We start from the raw sequence: 18,160 nt of genomic DNA on the forward strand, positions 1-18,160 counted from the left end.
ATACATATGCTACTGACGAACATTTTGTTGAAAAACTTTTGCGGCAACCTAAATGGAAAACTTGTCGATGGTGCCTGTAAGTCAAAATAAAGAAAAACCACAGCTTTCCACAACAAATAAGTGTATTCATGCTTTTATCGAACAAGCATAAATAAAAACTGGATTCTGTAAAAGCCTACATGACCGGTCATGTAAGCCCCCAAGGCGACCCTGTCCAGCTCTGACCCAGTGCAGCAACAAGCCCTGGTCGACCGTCGTGCCCGGGCGGCGGCAAGAGCCAATGGTCTTCCGGACTAGGAGTCCCACCCCCAATAGCGACTTATTTCTACCAATAAATGTTGTATTCTCTCCCTCCCAAGGGGGGAGGGGGGCGCCCAGCCCCCTCGTGTGCACGCCTACGCTGGCCGATGTACCTATACTCAGTTTCATACAATATATGCAACGCTGTGGAAGCTATACAAGAAGTTCAGTCAGTAGTATGTGTGACTACGCGCGTCTTGCGCCTGGCTTTCATCGTTGTAAACGCTCGTGCGAGACGACCACGAACGCGCCTGCACAGCGTCGCGAAAGGTTACAAATGAGAACAAAGAGACGAAAATAACGGGGTGTCTTGCCCTCCAACGCACAAACCATCTTGGTTTATTACGGTTCCCAAGAGAAAAAAATCATGCCTCACATGGAAAAATCACTGTCTCCTTCCTCATGCAAACGCATTCATTGTCAGACGTCTCGCTGGCAGAAGCATGTGTTCTAGGAGGTTCTAACTCCGGTAATTAGTGGTAGTTATGTGTTCAACTGATCATCAAGATGTACTTTATTTTGGTAACCGTTTATTGCAGTTTGAGAGGATGAAATTTCGCAGATAACTCTCGAATTATAATTTGCTGAAATCTGTCTGTCCATTTTTTCCTCCTCCAATTGTAATAAGCAAATGCACGCCCCCCCCCCCCCCCCCACACACACACACACACAAAAGACATGCGCTCGCGCGATGCTATAAAAGTCACTGGCACGTTCGCTAAAATGAACCAAAATGATTGTTTTAGTAGCGGCCGTGCAATTCCACTGAAATGCTGCGAAGCGTTTGATTGATGTTTTGTTCAATACTATTTCACTGAGGCACATTATAGTATGTGAGTGAGTGCGTTAGTGAGAGCGTAGCGCGTGTGTGTGGGTGAGAGCGTGTGTGTGTGCGTGTGTGAGTGCACGCTGTTGTACGCTCCAGTGTGCGTGTGTGTGCGTGTTTTTTTTTTTTTGTTCTCAAGCGATTGTATTTAGACGCTGCGCTGTCCTTTCTCAAGGGCTGCAATAGGAAGCGAGCGTTTGTCCTTACAAACTGGGGCACTTATCGTCATGTCGTTGAAACGACGCCAACAGTTGGCCCCGATTGTAGGTGAAAGACGCCGTCCGCGTTTGTGCTCCTTGCTTTTTGTCGGCCGATTTCCGTCACCTAGCGCGACATATAACATATAAAACACGCGCGAGGCGACGCTGACCATACTTGCGCGCGCAATTTTCTCGCTTTCTGCAAACGTGGATGAGTGGCGTCGTCTGTTGTCGTTTTTCGAACTATTGGCAAGATGGTGGTAGTGGAACCGCCACCTTAAAATCTGCTTTCTTCATTTATGAAGGCAGTGCCCTATACACACATTTTATGTAACAAGGTATGATCACGGGGATTGTGTACATGATTTATGATCAAATTTAACAACTGTTGTACTAAAGTATACTAAAGTATATAGTGAATAGTGCTTTCGATAGCTTGCACTGACTGACGTCACTGAAACTGCCGGGATGGAGCACCAGCATGGAGGGGACGCGACGTTTGCGATGTCACATGATTATTATCAAAACATCACACGCAGGTTCCTTCGTTACTGCACGCACAAAAGGTTTTTCAGCCGCGTTGAAGCAGGTTAACTGCGACTGACTTGTTTGTCACCAAAGCCGCCATCGTGGAGTGTCAGTACGTCGAGGAGCTGCGCCCGTGACGTCACGTGCAAGCTATCTATAGCACGGGCGAGTATTTGCGATGTGATGGCGAAATGATGGATGTTGGTTGAGTGGCAGCTAACGTTCGATGTTGTTTGATACTCGCTGTCATAACAGTAACATCGCATTCATTCAATTTGAATTTCTAATGTATGAGTTTTTCAATATATGCAGCACACCCGTCTGTTCTAAAAGCTTTTTGAAACTAGCACATATATATGATACGCACGTGACGCAGGTTTGGCACCCGGCATCAATACTTTTCTTAAACATCAATCCGACGCAGTGCACACAACACGCGTTTTTGCTTTTCCTGTTTTTATTGAACTTTGTAAGGTCGGGAAATGGAGGGCATAAACGAACGGAACAACGATGAACACGCGTGTAGAGCATAAAAAGCACCAACTAGATCGCCTTTCTTTTAAAATCTTAATATATATATAATAGTTCTTTATCTTTATATCTACAGCTTCGAGCTGCCACCATCACGGCAGAAAACAGAAATATAAATATTAACAATTCTTGGCAGGCACTGGAACACTCAAATTACGCTTCGAACTAAGCCAAAAGATAAAGTCCTCGAGGTTGCAGAGGCAGTGCAGCTTTGCACAGACGCAGAAGGACGCAAAAGCGGCGCTCCTCGCACCAAGCGACCACGTGTTGCTCCTTCCCGACGCTTGGGGGCGCCGCGCGCCGACGCAGCGGCAGGCAGCCGGTTGTGCTTGTTTTCTCGAGGGTGCAGGCATCAGCAAAATATGTTTTTTTTTAGAGAGTACTCTACGAGGCAGATGGCGGTGGAGATTTCCCGTCCCATGGTTGCTTGCAAGCGTTGTTTTTCCGTAGTGATGTATCGGGGTGGCGGTGATGGTGGTTGCGTTTTCGGGCGGTATTGGTATGGTCGGATGGCGTTTTTTTGCGCGTTGAGTGTATTACAACTCAAAAAATAGATTGCCGGTTGAAGTGGCCCTTCTCTCACTGGTCTCTTTCTTTGTTGAACTCTTGCTTAGCGACTGTAGAGGTAGTCCACCTTGCTCTTGAGACTGTCCATCTCTTCTTTTAGAAGCAGCGCTTCGGCACACTTGAGGAAGTTCTCGTTCTTGAAGCAGTTGTCCCTGCGCAGATGAAAAGAAGCAAGCAGGAACTTAAGGCAGGGGAACATGTCATTGAAGCCCCAGAACTAAGGGCGTGTAACAGGCTTGCACCAGGAATGAAGCGGCACTGCACTCTAAAACAATAAAAATTTTAACTGCAAGGAAATTCTTGGCTGCGAAAGAAAAGGCAGCTCTGTGTGGGCTTATTTGTGGTCACGTGGCCTGAGCACAGGAATGCGCATGAGTCGAAGGCGTGGTGCACACACAGGCGCTACTAACTTCATGAGGCAAAGAAAAAAAAATCAAAGAAGAAAACGTTATGCACACGGCAGCATGATCGAATTTGTCAGAAATATGTGCTGCATGGTCAGAAATCCCTAGTGGACATTAGGATTGACAGGCTATAGGTCTGCAGCATTTCTGCGCGCATGCGCAGGTTACGTTTGGCTCATGCCCCCGCTTTACGCGGACGGCTTTCTTACCAAGTTAAGCTGGGCAATCCGGTAGACAACGTTAAATCAGAAGTAGTAACAAATATTCGAGAGAGATATTCGTCCAAGGAGGGCGGTGTCACGCCGGGGGCCTGAGCATGGTCCTGTTCACCAATTAATTAAATTTGTGGGGTCTTGCGTTTCAAACCCACGGCATATTCACGGGCTATGCCGTATAGAGGGGCACTCTATGTTACTTCGACCGCCTCCGTGCGGTTGATTGGCGTGCAACCGAATATTAGTACACAAGTATGCATATCGCCCTCATCTAAATGCACCCACCACAGCACGGAATCGAATCCGCAGCCTCTAGCTCAGCCATAGTCATATGCGCTATAGCCGGAGACAATGTAACCCAGGTCGTGACTATTGGAAGGCCCAATACGCACATATAGTGAGCTTGAAGAACTAGTGTTAGTCAGGTCTTACTAGCGTTTATTTACGAGTGGAATAGTGTGTCGCTGTGGACACGACGGTACACAAAAACGATATTATACGCTCTATAGCATTAACCAAAGGGGCTTAGCCAATCTGTCCCCAGCAGACCTCGGCAGTTTTACCGGAAAGTTGACCCATATATTGCGCACAGCACGCGCGCGCATCTCGAAAATTTCCGCGTCATAACCAATCCGCGCTGTGCATTCTATCTTTCACGACTGGAGGAAAAAAAAAACACAAAAAGACAATAGTATTTAGCGTTAGCCTCGCTGTGTGGACGGCTGTTTTCGTTTACCGCGCGATATTGTTCCTCCAGCCGGGCGATACACCAGTCGTTACAATGACTTCATTTTTTTTTCTCTTTTCTTTTCTTTTCTTTTTTTACGGGTTACTTTTTCTCCAAGTCTCTTTTGTACTGCACCTTATTTCCTCCCTGATGCGCGCACGTTAGGTAGATTTTTCTTGCGTCTATTTCGGGGCCAACAGCCAGTAAAGCGTGCAGCAGGCTTATCTATACAGTATATAAGCTTTTCCTCGTTTTATTGGCTTACAAACCACACCCCTTAGTGATTCCAGTGATAACAAAACAACGTCGGGCAGTACTTTCGTTTCTCGCATTTTTTTTTTTTTGTCTAATACGTTACGCACGGTGGCGTACTCAGTTTTCCTTCGATTTTCTTGCAGTTAGCGCTTCCCAGGCCATCGCTCAACTTTTCCTTCAAGCATTCGAATGGTTGCGCAACAAGGAATAGCGTTGTTTTTTACCTCAAACCTTAGTTGAGGAGGTCTTGCGCACGTTAGATACCCGTTACAACAGGTACTGAACAGTGTTTTTAAGACAGAACGAAGTGAAGACACGCAGTCACGACTCTCGTCTTTGTTTAGTCTTGCATTAATGTTTGGATTCCATTCAACGATAATCTACCGTCCAGCTCGTGCCAGCACACTTTCGCAGACGCGTGTCACGACCCGTTTAGTGGCCGCGCCGTTTTCCTGCTGAGCACGACGTCATGAAACCGCTGTAGTAGCCAAGTGGCTGTGGCGCAGTTCAGCACGAGGGCGTGGGTCCGCTTCGCGGCCACGGCGGCCGCGTTTCGTTGTGGAGGGCATGCAAAAACGTCCGTGAATTTTAGTTTTAGGTGCACGTTACGGAGCACCCGGTTGTCAAAGTTATTTCCGAATCCTCCGCTACGTAGCGCCTTATATTTTTGGGACTGTCAATTTATTTCTTTTACGGAGTCATGGGTTCGTTCACCAGTTGCGATGGCCGCATATCAGTGGTGTGCAGCGCAGACACGCTGGTGCACCGTGATTAACAATATCTTACTAGATATAACCGGATATACTAGATTTATGTCTTACTAGATATAATTACTTATAACCCTCATATAACCCAGGTGCCATAGGTGAAATGAAAGTATGCATGCTCTGCAGTCGCTAAGGGAATCGTGGTTGGTGCATAGATTTGCCCATAAACTTTAGCTTTTTCGCCTAGAATAGTCTGTACGAAACTAATTTTTTAAAACCGAATATTGAGTTATAAAAAATCAGTTTCCGATTCTTAAACATGTGCGCAAGAACTATGCAATGCCTTCATATGCGTACGGAAAGGGGCGATTTCTAGAATTTAAAAGAAAAAAAAACGCGATAAATCACGTTACAAATACGTCTTAAAACCCCAAGCGAAGTTCGGGCAAATCCATGTAATACCTATCAGACTTGCATACACTAGTGGTAACGAAGATCATCTATACTGACAGACCTTTTGAACACGGCCTAGGCGACGAAAAATAGTCACCTATAGCCTATTTGTTTTAACAGGTGTCACTACATCCATGATAGTCTAAAATTTTGGCTGTCCCTTTCGGGATCTTTTCTTCCATGAAGCCTATGTTTCTATATTATACTTTTATCTGTGCCTCTAGCGACTCCTGTTATATTAATCTCGTTCCATGCATTGGAGGCGTTATCCGAAGGTTGTAGGTTCGGTCCCTACCGGCGGCAAGTTGTCTTTTCGTCAACTTAAGTTTCTTTACATTTACATCGTAATTACTACAGTTAAAAGACTGCAAGCATTGTTCCCATATATCTTCCTACGTTTCATTGTCTGTTGATTTCATTAGGTTTTGTCTAACGAAGAAAAAGGAATCCTTGACCGATCCCCCCCCCCCCTTGTTTTTTCGTTACCAGTAATGATAGGCGTAACTCTGAGATAAGAAGATAGTAGAGTTCACCAGTGAAGGAACGAACGAACCCGATATCCTAGCTAATAGATCAGAGGTCTCAAAAACGCGGCTCGCGGTCGCTTAGCTAGCGCGTCCCGCGGTCGTTTCGCTAGCGACCCGCGCCTTCACAAGGAATAAAATGTTTGTGGCTTTGCTGTTTGGTACTCATTATTTATTCGCCTATTGCTATTAATAACGCTTTGTTCGGGTAAGTTACAGTGGCTAGACTCGCCTCAAACAATTTTTTTTTTTTTTTTTTTTTTTTTGCGGGGCACCTTGTAGGACCACCATGTCTTGAAGCATAAGCGTGGAACAAATTCACAGTATTTCAGAATCGGCGTCCATATTTGAGTCAGCCTGCAGATCAGTGTCGATATGTTTCTCGAATCGCGACGCCAAATTCCTTTCAGAAATGATCCATGCACGCGATATGGGAAGTGCGTTCTTTCAAATGGCAGCGCTAGGCGACATTTTGTTCCTTTTGTTGCATTTCATTTTGTTTCACATTTTATTGCATTTCCCGTTCCCTGTAGTGTTCTCTCGTCGTATACGTACCTCTGAAGCACTCCGTACAGATGCTTCAGCGAATCTGGAACGTGCGGCCACGGTGTTTGTCACTGGGTTAATCCCGACGGTTTATTTAAGCTTTTATCAATTACTGGTTACGTCTGTCTGGAAACCTTAATCGGTGTTTGCCGCCTTGTTAATTTTTAGTGGACCAGTCTGGTGAGTAGTGGGATTTGCCCTTTCTATGGCACATACCCTTCTCGATGATGATAGTTCATAACGGAATCAGCTCGGGCAGGGCATTTTGCGTTGGAGACCACTTGGGAAAGGCCTTCGGCGTGGCAGTGGGAATAGGGCGGGCTGATGACGATGGCTCAAAACCTCTTTCGCTCATCCAAACCGCTCGACAGTAAATATTTTCATTCGCTTCAAAAATGCTAGCCTCTGATAGATGCAACCCGTCCACGTGTCTTGTTGGGCGACATTCCGTTACAATGTGTTGAGTAGATTCCAGACTTTAGTTGAAGCAGACGCGTGCACCATTGTTCCGCGAATATTTGCTCGGAAATGGTTTTTATCCTCGGGCCTCAAATAGCGAAGTGTTTGTGCGATCGTCATACAGATTTTCCATTTGATTAATTTTTTTTTGCCGCGTTTGTAACCTTCACGGTTTACAACGATAATTTTCTACTTACCTTTCAGTGAAACGCCTTTGGAAACAAGATCTCTACGGCAAATAGTGCATTGTTATTTGTTTATTTATTGATAAAGCAAGAATAACGACACAATGCAAAAATGTTTTCAAGGCATTGCGTTTGAAGGAAGTTTAACAAGATGGCGCTGGCAGAGCTTAGTCAGAGCCACAGTTCCGGAACGTGTATCTTTAAAACATTTTCATTATCTTCTATTACGTGCCGAAAATCACCTGTATGATTCCGAGGTACGCCGTAGTAGAAGGCCCCGGGTTTATTTCGACAACCTGAGGTTCTTTAACGTGCACTTAAGTCTAAGCACCCGGGTGTTCTTTTGCATTTCGCCCCCATCGAAATGCGGCCGCCGTGACCGTCAATCGAACCCGCGTCCTCGGGCTTCGCAGGAAGCGCTGCAGGGATTCAAATCTTGTGGGAGCGTTAACCGATCAGAGGTCAGATGAGCAAGAAACGGTTAGGGTACTGTTGGTCATAAACATGAACGAGTCGAGGTCTTTACATACACTAGAGATTGCGAAACGTAATCACCTGAAGCAGGCTACGCGACTATTTGTGGCCACCGTATTTCAGAGATGCATCACACATTTGTATGTATTCACGACCTTAATACTGAAAACCAAGCGCCGCTGTGATAGGGCGGGACAAGGACAAGCACCGACCTTGTCCTTGCGTCTGTACGCGTCCTTCTTGTCTGCGTCCTAATTACTGCGGTCCGTCCTCCAGAGGAATTACCAACACGCCCGATCCTCGTTTGCGTACTTTCATTCACGGCTATGCGGGGCTACGAGATGTTTACCGTATAGTTTACACGTAGAATTTAACTTTTATTAATCGCCGTGTTACCGGAGCCGTTCGCGGTATGCAGTATACAGGTTGTCCCATGTAACTTAGGCCAAGACTTGGCCCAAGAAAGGCGCGTCGGAAGCCAATCGGACCGAACGCGTACTATTCGCACTAGCCTACAGATACTCAGGCTATGGTTTATTTTCCACTTAACTAGCTGCATGGTAGTTTACCGCTATTGCTCGAGATAAAGGTATACAGCAGCTGCGTCATACCGGTACTTACCTAGGGGCAGAAACGTGGAGCCTTACGAAGAGGGTTCAACTTAAATTAAGGAATAGCTCATTATTATGCTTAATCACCCAACATTTTTTAACTATTAGCTGAAGACTAAAATACGGTTCGCAAATGCGTCGAGCACCAACGGAAACCACCGACTGAATTAATTCCTGCGCGATACGTGTCACGTAGTCCTGCTGTCCGTTTGCGAAGAAATCATTTAGGTTGTATACGGGGGCTTATTGGTCAGCTGTGCGCTCGTTAAAAAAAAAAAAAGATCACGTGCTATGTGACGCCAGCTGGCAAAAAGAGTGTTCCACACTCGCCGTCATGGCTTCGAGCGGCGCTAACACTGCCAGGTTTGCATGCACATAACTAGTCGATAAAGTGGACGAGAGGACGATCGCCATTGTGGCTCAATTGGTAGAGCGTCGGAGACGTTATCCGTAGGTTGCAGGTTCGATCCCTGCAGGCGGCAAGTTGTCTTTTCGTCCACTTTACTTTATTCACATGCATATAATATTAATTACTGCAATAGAGTTAAAACAGTACAATTAACGTCCCCGGGCTTCATTCTGTTGGTTTTCGTTAAGGTCATAATCACATCGTGGTTTTGGCACAAAAAATTTATAAATTATTATTATTACCACTAAAGATGTCGCTGCCGTACACCTTTCCGGTAAACCGGCATTCAGTACAGGATAATGTGTTTACGAATTAGCTTCTTATTAACCTGAAAGTTTTCAGGCGACGGGGTTCGAACCACACGCCTTCACTTGCCGCTTTTGGCGCTCTCCGCGCGCTGTGCCAGAATTAAGTATAAATCCAAACAGGGTAATATGTAGCCTTGGTATGATGATAAATCGTTGAACAAAATTGAAACTCAAGAAGGAAAAGGAAAGAAAGACGAAATAATTGAACGCAATGTGTGACTTGCATATTTCAAGTTTATTTCTCTTGTTCCTTTTTTTTTTTTTTTTGTCTTCACGCTCCCGTTTCTTGTTTGCGGGAGACACCTTCCTTCTCATCTCGGAACATTTTCCCGAGATTCTCTTTTTTTTTCTGGATTTTTTTCTTGCTTCATGTGTAAATATATATAATCTATATTCTCGTTTTATCGTTTGCGCACAATTCTCCTCTTCTTTTCCACCAGGAAATCATGAACACAAATGAAAAAATTCGTACGCATGTACACAAGGTGTAAAAGAACAGCATCTGCAAAGCAATGTCGCAGCAATTATATAAATTTCTTTGCCTACGATATAAATGCATCGAATCCACAATTTGAATAGACAGAACAGAATACATTCGAAATCGATATGTCGTGACATGAACGACCCACATATGAAATGCCATAATTTCCTACGTGCTTTTAAAAACATCGTTTTGTAAAACATATTTCACACAGATTCAAATCCCTTCGGCATGCCTCTCCTTTGAAGCCACCCTGAGCACACGTTTATAAATCGCGTAGGAACGAAAATATCGGGCGAACCGAATAAGTGTAGAGAATCGAACAAAGGAATGAATCAACATGCCGAACAAAATCGCTCCTCAATTTTCAACGTATACAAAATAGTGACGTCACAAAGGAGAAAATTACAACAATCCTTAGGAAAGTCGTTATTGAAATCGCGTTGCGTGTTCACTCAATTTTGCCATGCTATGAATTTTCGGTTGAGATGCAGTTTTTGCAAAGATTATGCGGAGACGTTTTAGATTCTCGGCTCTCTGTCATTGAACCTTCGGCAACTTTCACGTTACAACACCCTGTGTATGTTTATGCATAACTTAGAACATAAATAAGACGTGCGAATAAGATATGTATATTAAATAAATAATACTGCTTCTTTTTTTTCTAAGCACATAAAAAAGGCATGTATTCGCCTTCGATATTTCCTTTATACAATAAAATACAAGTCTCGGAAGACATGGGTGCACATGGCGTGCATGGATTAAACTAAAAAAAAGGGCGAAAATCTCAACACGTTTTGTTTTCTATGTACAAGCGTACTCTCTCTGAAGACAGAACAAAAAATGTTGTGAGGTTAAAAACAACAAAACACATTTACAGAAAAAAAGAACAAAAAGTCTCAAGTAATCTCAGTCGGTGACCAGCAAAAAATGCAATCGTCTAAAATAGTGTAGTCGTTCTGTACAGAAAATGCAATGTTCTTTGCGGTATGTACAAAATGAACAGAAATGAACAAGGACAAAATAAAAGGTGTAAGCTGCTTAAATAGGAACACGTCCAAACGACAAGCTATCAGATAGCTATCAGATCCTAGGTGAAGCTATGCTCTTGGTGTGAGAAAGCAGAAACCTTCGAGGTTATCCGTGCGACCGTCCTTATAAATCAGTCTTAAGCACTCAGCGACTGATTGATTGGTTGTTCTACTTCCGACATTTCAACGGTATATTTTTTTTTAAATACGAAGTCTTTCGAAAAGCAGTGCTGGAGAGTCTCTTCGGAAGCTTCAGCTAGAACTTTTGCAACCGTTGATGTTTACTGATAAAACTGATAAAATCTAAAACGTTAACCAGTTCACTTTGAAATAGGCCCTCACGCAAGTATCACATTTACAGACAGTGTTTGAACATTTCGCTAGTATTTCAATGCATCGTTAATTTGCTCCCGCGGTATCAATAACATCCTCATGTTTAATTTTTCACGTTGGGAGCGGTTGCAACCTATCATGCCGATATCACAGATTCGTACTTTTATTGCAGCCGCTGCAGGCGTCAAATGTCACATCATCTAGTACTAGGCGTGTTGGTCTGTTAAGTGCAACTCACTGAGAGCCAATCAGGAACGAGAACCGACGCTACGTCACAGGCAGAGGAGATCCCTATGTTCATCTTCAATCCTCCTAATGAACAGATGTCACCGGTAAACAGATTAGATGTGAACAGTAAGATAGCATTACCCTCGTCGTTGTTCTTAGTTAGCTGACGTGATCCCTATAGCTGACGCCGTACTGCACGGATTTAATGAGGCGGTGCGGGTTTTCCGAGACTCGTTTTCACGGTCTGCACCCCAGTTTCTTTTTCTTCAGCTGTTTTAATCACCGCAGTTAACCTACAGTGCTCGCCCCCGCAGTGAAACCGGGCAGACAGGCATTCGAACCTCGAGCCTCAAAAAGGCACGCGCACCCCCACACCAAGAACATAGCAGTTATCGTCACCGTACGGCATCGTCGTTCAGGCTTCGCAAGCCGCTCTTACGGCGCTCGCTCGCTCGTAACGAGCCGCTTCCCTCGAATCGATGCAGAGCCGAGATTCGATGCGCATCGACTAACTCGACGCTATACGCGGGCGCCATTACGAACTCACTCTCAAGCGGAGCACATGGCTTCATACGAGCAACACTGTGCAACGATAAAAAAACATAACAAAAGCAAACAAAGGGAGAATAACGTAGGGCTTCAAAGAACAAGTTCGTCCGACGGCGTCGCCTTACGAACTTCACGATGACCGGCGGCTACTGTACAACAGAACAGAACAGACCAAAATGAAAAACAAGTACATCGCATGCGCTCAGTACACTCACGATCGTTCATGCTTCGTACTCAATATGATGTCTTAATAATCAGTCGATAATAAATAACTTCTACAATATACAATAAAACAATGTTCGCTGTCTCTTTCTTTTTCTTAAGTCGTGGACGGATGTTTCGATGGGGCGTTGGACGTGCTGTCGTTGCTCGGGAGGTTATTTCGTTGTGTCGTTTCGTAGATTTGTCGCTTTGTTTTTGATTTTTTTTTCTATTTTATCGTTAGAAGTCGAAGGAGCCAGAGAGGAAGGCTGAGTTTTTTTTTTTCTCTCCGATATCTTATCTCAATGTTGTACTCTCTCTCTCTCTCTCTCTCTCAAGCCTTTCTTCTTTTTTTTTTGTTCTAGTCTCTATAACGAACACGCTGTCTCGGCCTCTCCTCCCTCTCCGACTGCCTCCTGTGAACCGCGGCCGATGCTGCGTTCTCTAGAAGTCCGGGATCATCCGTAGACGTAGTTGATCATGCGTCGCAGGTCGGTCATTTCGTCCTTCAGTAGGAGGGCGTCGGCGCACAGGTCAAAGTTTTCGTTCTTGAAGCAGCTGCCCCTGTTGTGACCGATCGTTGGTGGGCCAAAGCAAGGAAACGAAGAGAAACAAAAAAACAAAACTTTGTGGTTAGACGAGTTGTCCAAGTCGCACCCTAACGCGGTGGTAGTACACTGTGTGCCTGCTTCGCGTTCGCATAGCGTAACTCGTCGTAACTATTCCGGCCCAGATCGAAGAAAGAAGACAGATTGGGAACAGTATATAGTCACCCTATATATAGAAGTCGCCATGCATGACGCAGCATTATAAATGACTTAAGTCCAGATGGAGAAAATAAGGACATCGTTCCGATTAGAACGCAGCTCACTTTTTTCTGTCTAGATTGCCAAATTATTTTATTTTTCGGCGTGCCGTAGTTGCAGATATAATGGGTTCCGTGAGATTTACATTGACATTAACTTCGAGACTAGCTGTAACATTATATTTAAGGAAAATGAAATGACCATCAGTCGGGCACTCAGTTAGACCTGAGAGCTTGTATAATTTTTTTTTTTTCATATAAAGAAGCGCTTTCGATTTCCGGTACACATGTTTGTGGATCATAACGGTTTGAATAACAGTGAAACAATGAACAGAACTAAACAACTTGTACAATTTAACGATCTTGCTTTTCTCTTTTCTTAGGAGGAGGGGGAGAGGAGGACGAGGGAGAGAGGGAAACAAGTAAGCCGAGTTACACAGAGGCACGCTCACTGGGCTCGAAGTTTATGGTAAGTGGGCATTTAGGCAAACGAAATTTCCTGCTATTGTATAAATCTTATTCGCATGACCATTCAAAGCGTTTAATTAAAAAAACTCAATTTAGCAAATTTCTCGCTTTAGTGAAAGAACTTTCAAGTTATGTCGACTTCCTGAAAAAAGTTTTTAGTGCACAATAGGTCATGCACTCGAAAGTCTCTATAACAATGTCGCGTCACAAACACGAAAAAAAAAGCAGCCTAGTTGTATCCGAAATTTTTTATAAGCTGTTATTTTTCGCAATCACGCTGCTACCAACGTGGGCTGTTTTTGCTTTAACTTCGTTATATCGATCGTTCGTTGTATCCGACGATTCGTTATATCGAGGTTCAGCTTTCTGGTATAGCTTCGTTATATCGAGGTTGAGCTGCCAGTTAAAAATTTGGATACCGTACCTGCATAGGTTGTAGACCTGCGGCTCGCGGTACAGCTGGTAGCACTCTTCACAGACCCGTTCGAGGCGGGCCAGGTACGACTGCTCGAAGTTGCCACGGCAACCGAGCTCGACGAATGAGCGCTTGTGCAGGTTGCGCGCCGCGCAGCCGCCGGGCTGCGTCAGCGCCACCAACGAGCACACGAGCAGCGCAGCCGCCAGCCAACGAGCGGGCACCACCGGGAAGCTGGCACTCATCTGCGAATACGAAAAAGAGAGAGAATAAATAGGGTAAGGTTTTATATGCGCCATAGTGCGATTTAATTGGGCCAGAACACACCGGCAACGTAAGAGTTTTCTACGGAAAAACAGCCAATACTCATCCACCACTAGCCACTAGCCAGGGCTGGGCAAAGATACTTTGAAATTGTATCGCGATACGATACAAGATACTCGGACAAGAAGTATTTGAGATACAGATACAAGATACTAGCGCAATAATTGTATCCGATACGATACTTCCCAATTGTATCTTAAGATACTTCGATACATTTGCAAATTTACTATTATAGATCGATATAGTGAAGCAGCAAAGACCTATTTACAAATGTGTTTACTGGAAAATTTCTTAATGCGACCAACTCTGTATAATTTTATTGAAATGCCTGTTTGTATCTCGAAAGTTCCATCCTTCTTGCTGAAAGTACACTCGTTTCATTATGAAACAAATTATTCAGATTTCTTTGGCTGTTTAATATGACAGCTCTTTATAGACCAAAACACAGCGAATTCCATGCGCATCGCCATATTTGCATCGCGCGTCGCGCCATCTATCGCACACGCGACGAAACAACATGCGCGGGCTGCCACGCCAGCAGACGCTAAGCAGAGCAAACGTGAAACTCCCGAAACTCAGCCCGTCGGAGAGCGTGTTTCGCGTCTTTTCTAGCCTGGACATTTTCACTAATTTTATTGGAACATCAAGAACATCTTGCTCATGCAAGTCCACAATGTATACAGTACGTGCTGAGTGGGCTGCGGAAGCAACCTCGTCAGATACGTACGCTGTTACAATTGTAAAAAAAAAACGTTCTTGCTGTAGTACGCGTGAATCCTAATTGCATTGCAGCTCACGAAAGAGTGAAACGATGTTTTGTTGCCCCATATTACAAGTTGTGCACAAGTTTTGTGAAAACTCATTATTTCAGCATGCATCGCGTAATAATTAAAGGACGCTTTACGGGTAGTTTCGCGGAACGTAATTTTGTTTCACGAGCGCTCTTACAATAATGCGTCTTGCTCACAAAAGCGTGCTATCAGAGAGTATAGCCTGCAGTATCGTTCAGCGATCCCTTTTGGAAGCTACCTGCGCGATTTTAGTCTTGTAACGACGGTGCTTTACAAGCGAAACTGTGCTACTCTTAGTCAAGCCGGTTAGCTACGCCTGTGACGTAAAGGACACTGGCGCGAGTACTGTTTACTTACGTGCCAATATATGTATTCTGTGCAGCTGGATGCCTCGTGTCCAAATAAATTTGGGGACATCAAACACTGAAATGAAAGCACGAAATTCTGGCCAGATATGGAGGAGCACCGTGACATTTATTACCTTTTGAAGACGAAATGTCGAAGGCGTGGATGCCATCAAAAGCACTAAAGCTTAATACTACGTTGAACGTGGCAAAGCATGCTGATTGCTTGCGCTTGAAAAGCACTACCTTGCACTAGATTGTCGTCAAAGGAAACGCTCAAAGGTATGAAGTGCACCCCCACACAAAGCCCGCGCCTGCCTTCAATTAACCCAGCTGCGTGTCACGCAAATTAGGTTCGCAAAATGAAATAGGTGGGCATCACAATGCGGAATACACGCAGTTAGTGTACATTACTGGCGCATTTTCACTCGGCTCCTAGTTTTTTGCTTGAATCACAGTTATCCACTCGCGGCGAAGCTGAAAACACCGCACCGGCACTATTTCCGTGGCGCGTCGTAATCGCCGCAGACAACGCTAATATTCCCTTGTTTTGTCATCCAAAGACAACGCAGTAGTGCCCAGACGAGCTCTGATACGCTGAAGCGGCGTGAACGGGTACTTTTCGGACTTTAAAGTCTCAGAAACTGCCGCTTGCCCTGTTTACTTGGTGCAGCCCGCGCGCGCCTTGGCAGCCCGGTCAGCCCGGCGTCTGGGTGCGTGAGTATCCGCTCGGCTCGCCAGCAGCCTGGGTGCGAGACAGGCGTGCTCTGGTGTATACACTGCGCTGTCAGTGGTTTTTTGCTTCACACTTCTGTAATTGATGGGTGTCGCTGCTCTACTTGGCGATCAGCTAGCGGGTCGCCATCTATTTGCAAGAACACCATTACGAAGCCTCGGCACGATGTCGCGATGGCTGCTGTGCAGTCTTACCTTGTCCGTAAGCGTATTACCGTTTTCGCAATACCGCATCACCCGACAGTTGTAGAGCAGCAACGCTGGTAGCGATATTTCTTGCATCGTTTGAAGACGATAACTACAGAGTCAGTGCTCAAAATTCATTCAGGACATAAACTGCAATGGGTTTTCATATTCTACTTACCAGCTGGCGTAAAGCGTTCGTTAGCAACATATTCACTAACGTGCAATCTTGCACCATTTCTCCTCCGAGAGGAGTTGTACCACCCAGAGACGTCTCAGACATATAGTATACCGGCAGAAAGCGTCGCAGGATATCGCTGCTATTCACACTATTGCCACTTCTAGCTCTGCTACCTGCTGATTTCTAAAAGTGAAAAAACAAAAAATACGTGACCTAAACAAGGAAAATGAATATAAGCGAAAAGCAGGGCGGTTCGGTATTAAACAATCAAATTGAATAAGTGTACACGTTTCACGTAAGCAGAACCAAATATTAAAAAAGAAGTGGTTAACCGCGACTGAATGAAGCCGACGGCATATGGTCTACCGTCATGTGGCGCTCGTTGTAGTGTTTTGTATAGCGTTGAATTGGTTAATTAACTAAGGGCAATTATGCAACATTTTCAATTATCCCTTTAGGCCAAGTGCGCTTCGTCGCGTAATAGAGCGCATTGAAAACGACCGATAGAACTTTTTTGGCGACGTACATGCTTCGTAGTGAATCAAATCAAACCACGTGACTGCGCTCATGCGCTACCGCACGGCAGCGCTCGCTTCCACCGAAACAACCGGCGCGCGAACCGTCAGCCTATCGCTTCTCAGGGACGATGGCGTCTACTTGGCGTGTGCGGCAGTCAGAAATGCGGACGCACTATGGAGCCGATGCTTAGAGCAGCCGTGTGCGGCAGTCAGAAATGCGGACGCACTATGGAGCCGATGCTTAGAGCAGCGGCCGCTCATTTCGCCGCGGTCCACTCGCCGTTCGTTGCAATCGATGCACGTTTGAGGGCGCTGCAGTACGATAGCGCACGAAGGCAGTACGTGGTAGTATTTCTCCGGCTTTCTATAAACGCCGGAAAAAGTCACTACGTAGCATGTACAGTGGGGATGGAAAGAAATGTGAAGAGTGCTGCGCGCTGTTTTCCTCAGGCTGCGACCTTGGTGACAATAAAAAGATGCTAGAATGGTGCTTGATTGTATAATGGAAGACTCCATTGGCTTTATTTATTATTCAGGGTACAATAGCTTGAAAATATATGCGAAACAGTGGAGAATGTAGATGCCGCATGTTCTCGTTTCTTTACATACCCCCTGTACGTTTCCACAAAAAGTTTGATCGGTCGTTTTGGAATGCCCTCTACAAAGTAACGAAACGCACTTGGCCCTAAAGTGAATATTATACATGTTGCATAATTCATCTTAGTGAATTAACAAATTAAGCGATATATAAAAATACGACATGGTTTGATCAACCATGTCGTTGGTTTTATTCAGTTGAGGTTAACCACTTCTTTGTAAATATTTGGTTCCAGTTACGTGAAGAACCCTGTATAAATACGATAAAGGCGGCACCCCTAAAAATTATGACAATAGAGGATGATGAATCGCCAACTTAAATCTTAAGGTGAGACAGGAGGAGACTCATTGCCTATAGAAAATAGCATGAAACGGCTAGTGGGGACGCTCATGAGAAAAACGGAGTACTTATTACTTTGTTTCTTAAATCCCTTCCTAACGTTCTTGATTTGTTTTATAATTTCATTTATTATAATGCAAACTCAATTTCGCTATTTTACTATATCGTAAGCAGAATTTTTGTTACGGTGTCATCTAAGCACGCTCAAATTATTCTACTTTTGTCTTCATCATCGCCTTTACATAACAGTAAACTCACATGGAATTTATATGTGGGAATAGTAGCAATGACGCAGGTAGTTAAAAAATAAAAATAAAGCAGAGAACGAATTTAGGAACAGGTTACAAAAGATATATTACAGTAAACAAGCGAGCAAAAACTATGCAGAAGCCCAGGTAATGCAGACG

General features: G+C 44.6%; 1 protein-coding gene across 3 annotated transcripts in view; it reads right to left on the bottom strand.

Annotated features, from left to right (window-relative positions):
• Window positions 1-2,293: 2,293 nt before the first annotated feature.
• Window positions 2,294-18,160, bottom strand: part of LOC119404704 (crustacean hyperglycemic hormone) — an 83,478-nt gene continuing 67,611 nt past the window's right edge. For 2 of the 3 annotated variants that reach the window (XM_037671347.1, XM_037671349.2), the window contains 2 exons: window positions 13,750-13,985; window positions 2,294-3,104 (listed from right to left, as the gene is read on the bottom strand). In XM_037671347.1, the coding sequence (XP_037527275.1) occupies window positions 2,996-3,104; window positions 13,750-13,985 (345 nt within the window). In that variant the 3' untranslated portion in view covers window positions 2,294-2,995. Of the gene's footprint in view, window positions 3,105-10,505; window positions 12,617-13,749; window positions 13,986-18,160 lie in introns of those variants that run through there. The other variant, XM_049418983.1, reaches the window with a different exon arrangement.

Source organism: Rhipicephalus sanguineus, chromosome 9 (assembly GCF_013339695.2).
Source record: "Rhipicephalus sanguineus isolate Rsan-2018 chromosome 9, BIME_Rsan_1.4, whole genome shotgun sequence".
NCBI lineage: Eukaryota > Metazoa > Arthropoda > Arachnida > Ixodida > Ixodidae > Rhipicephalus > Rhipicephalus sanguineus.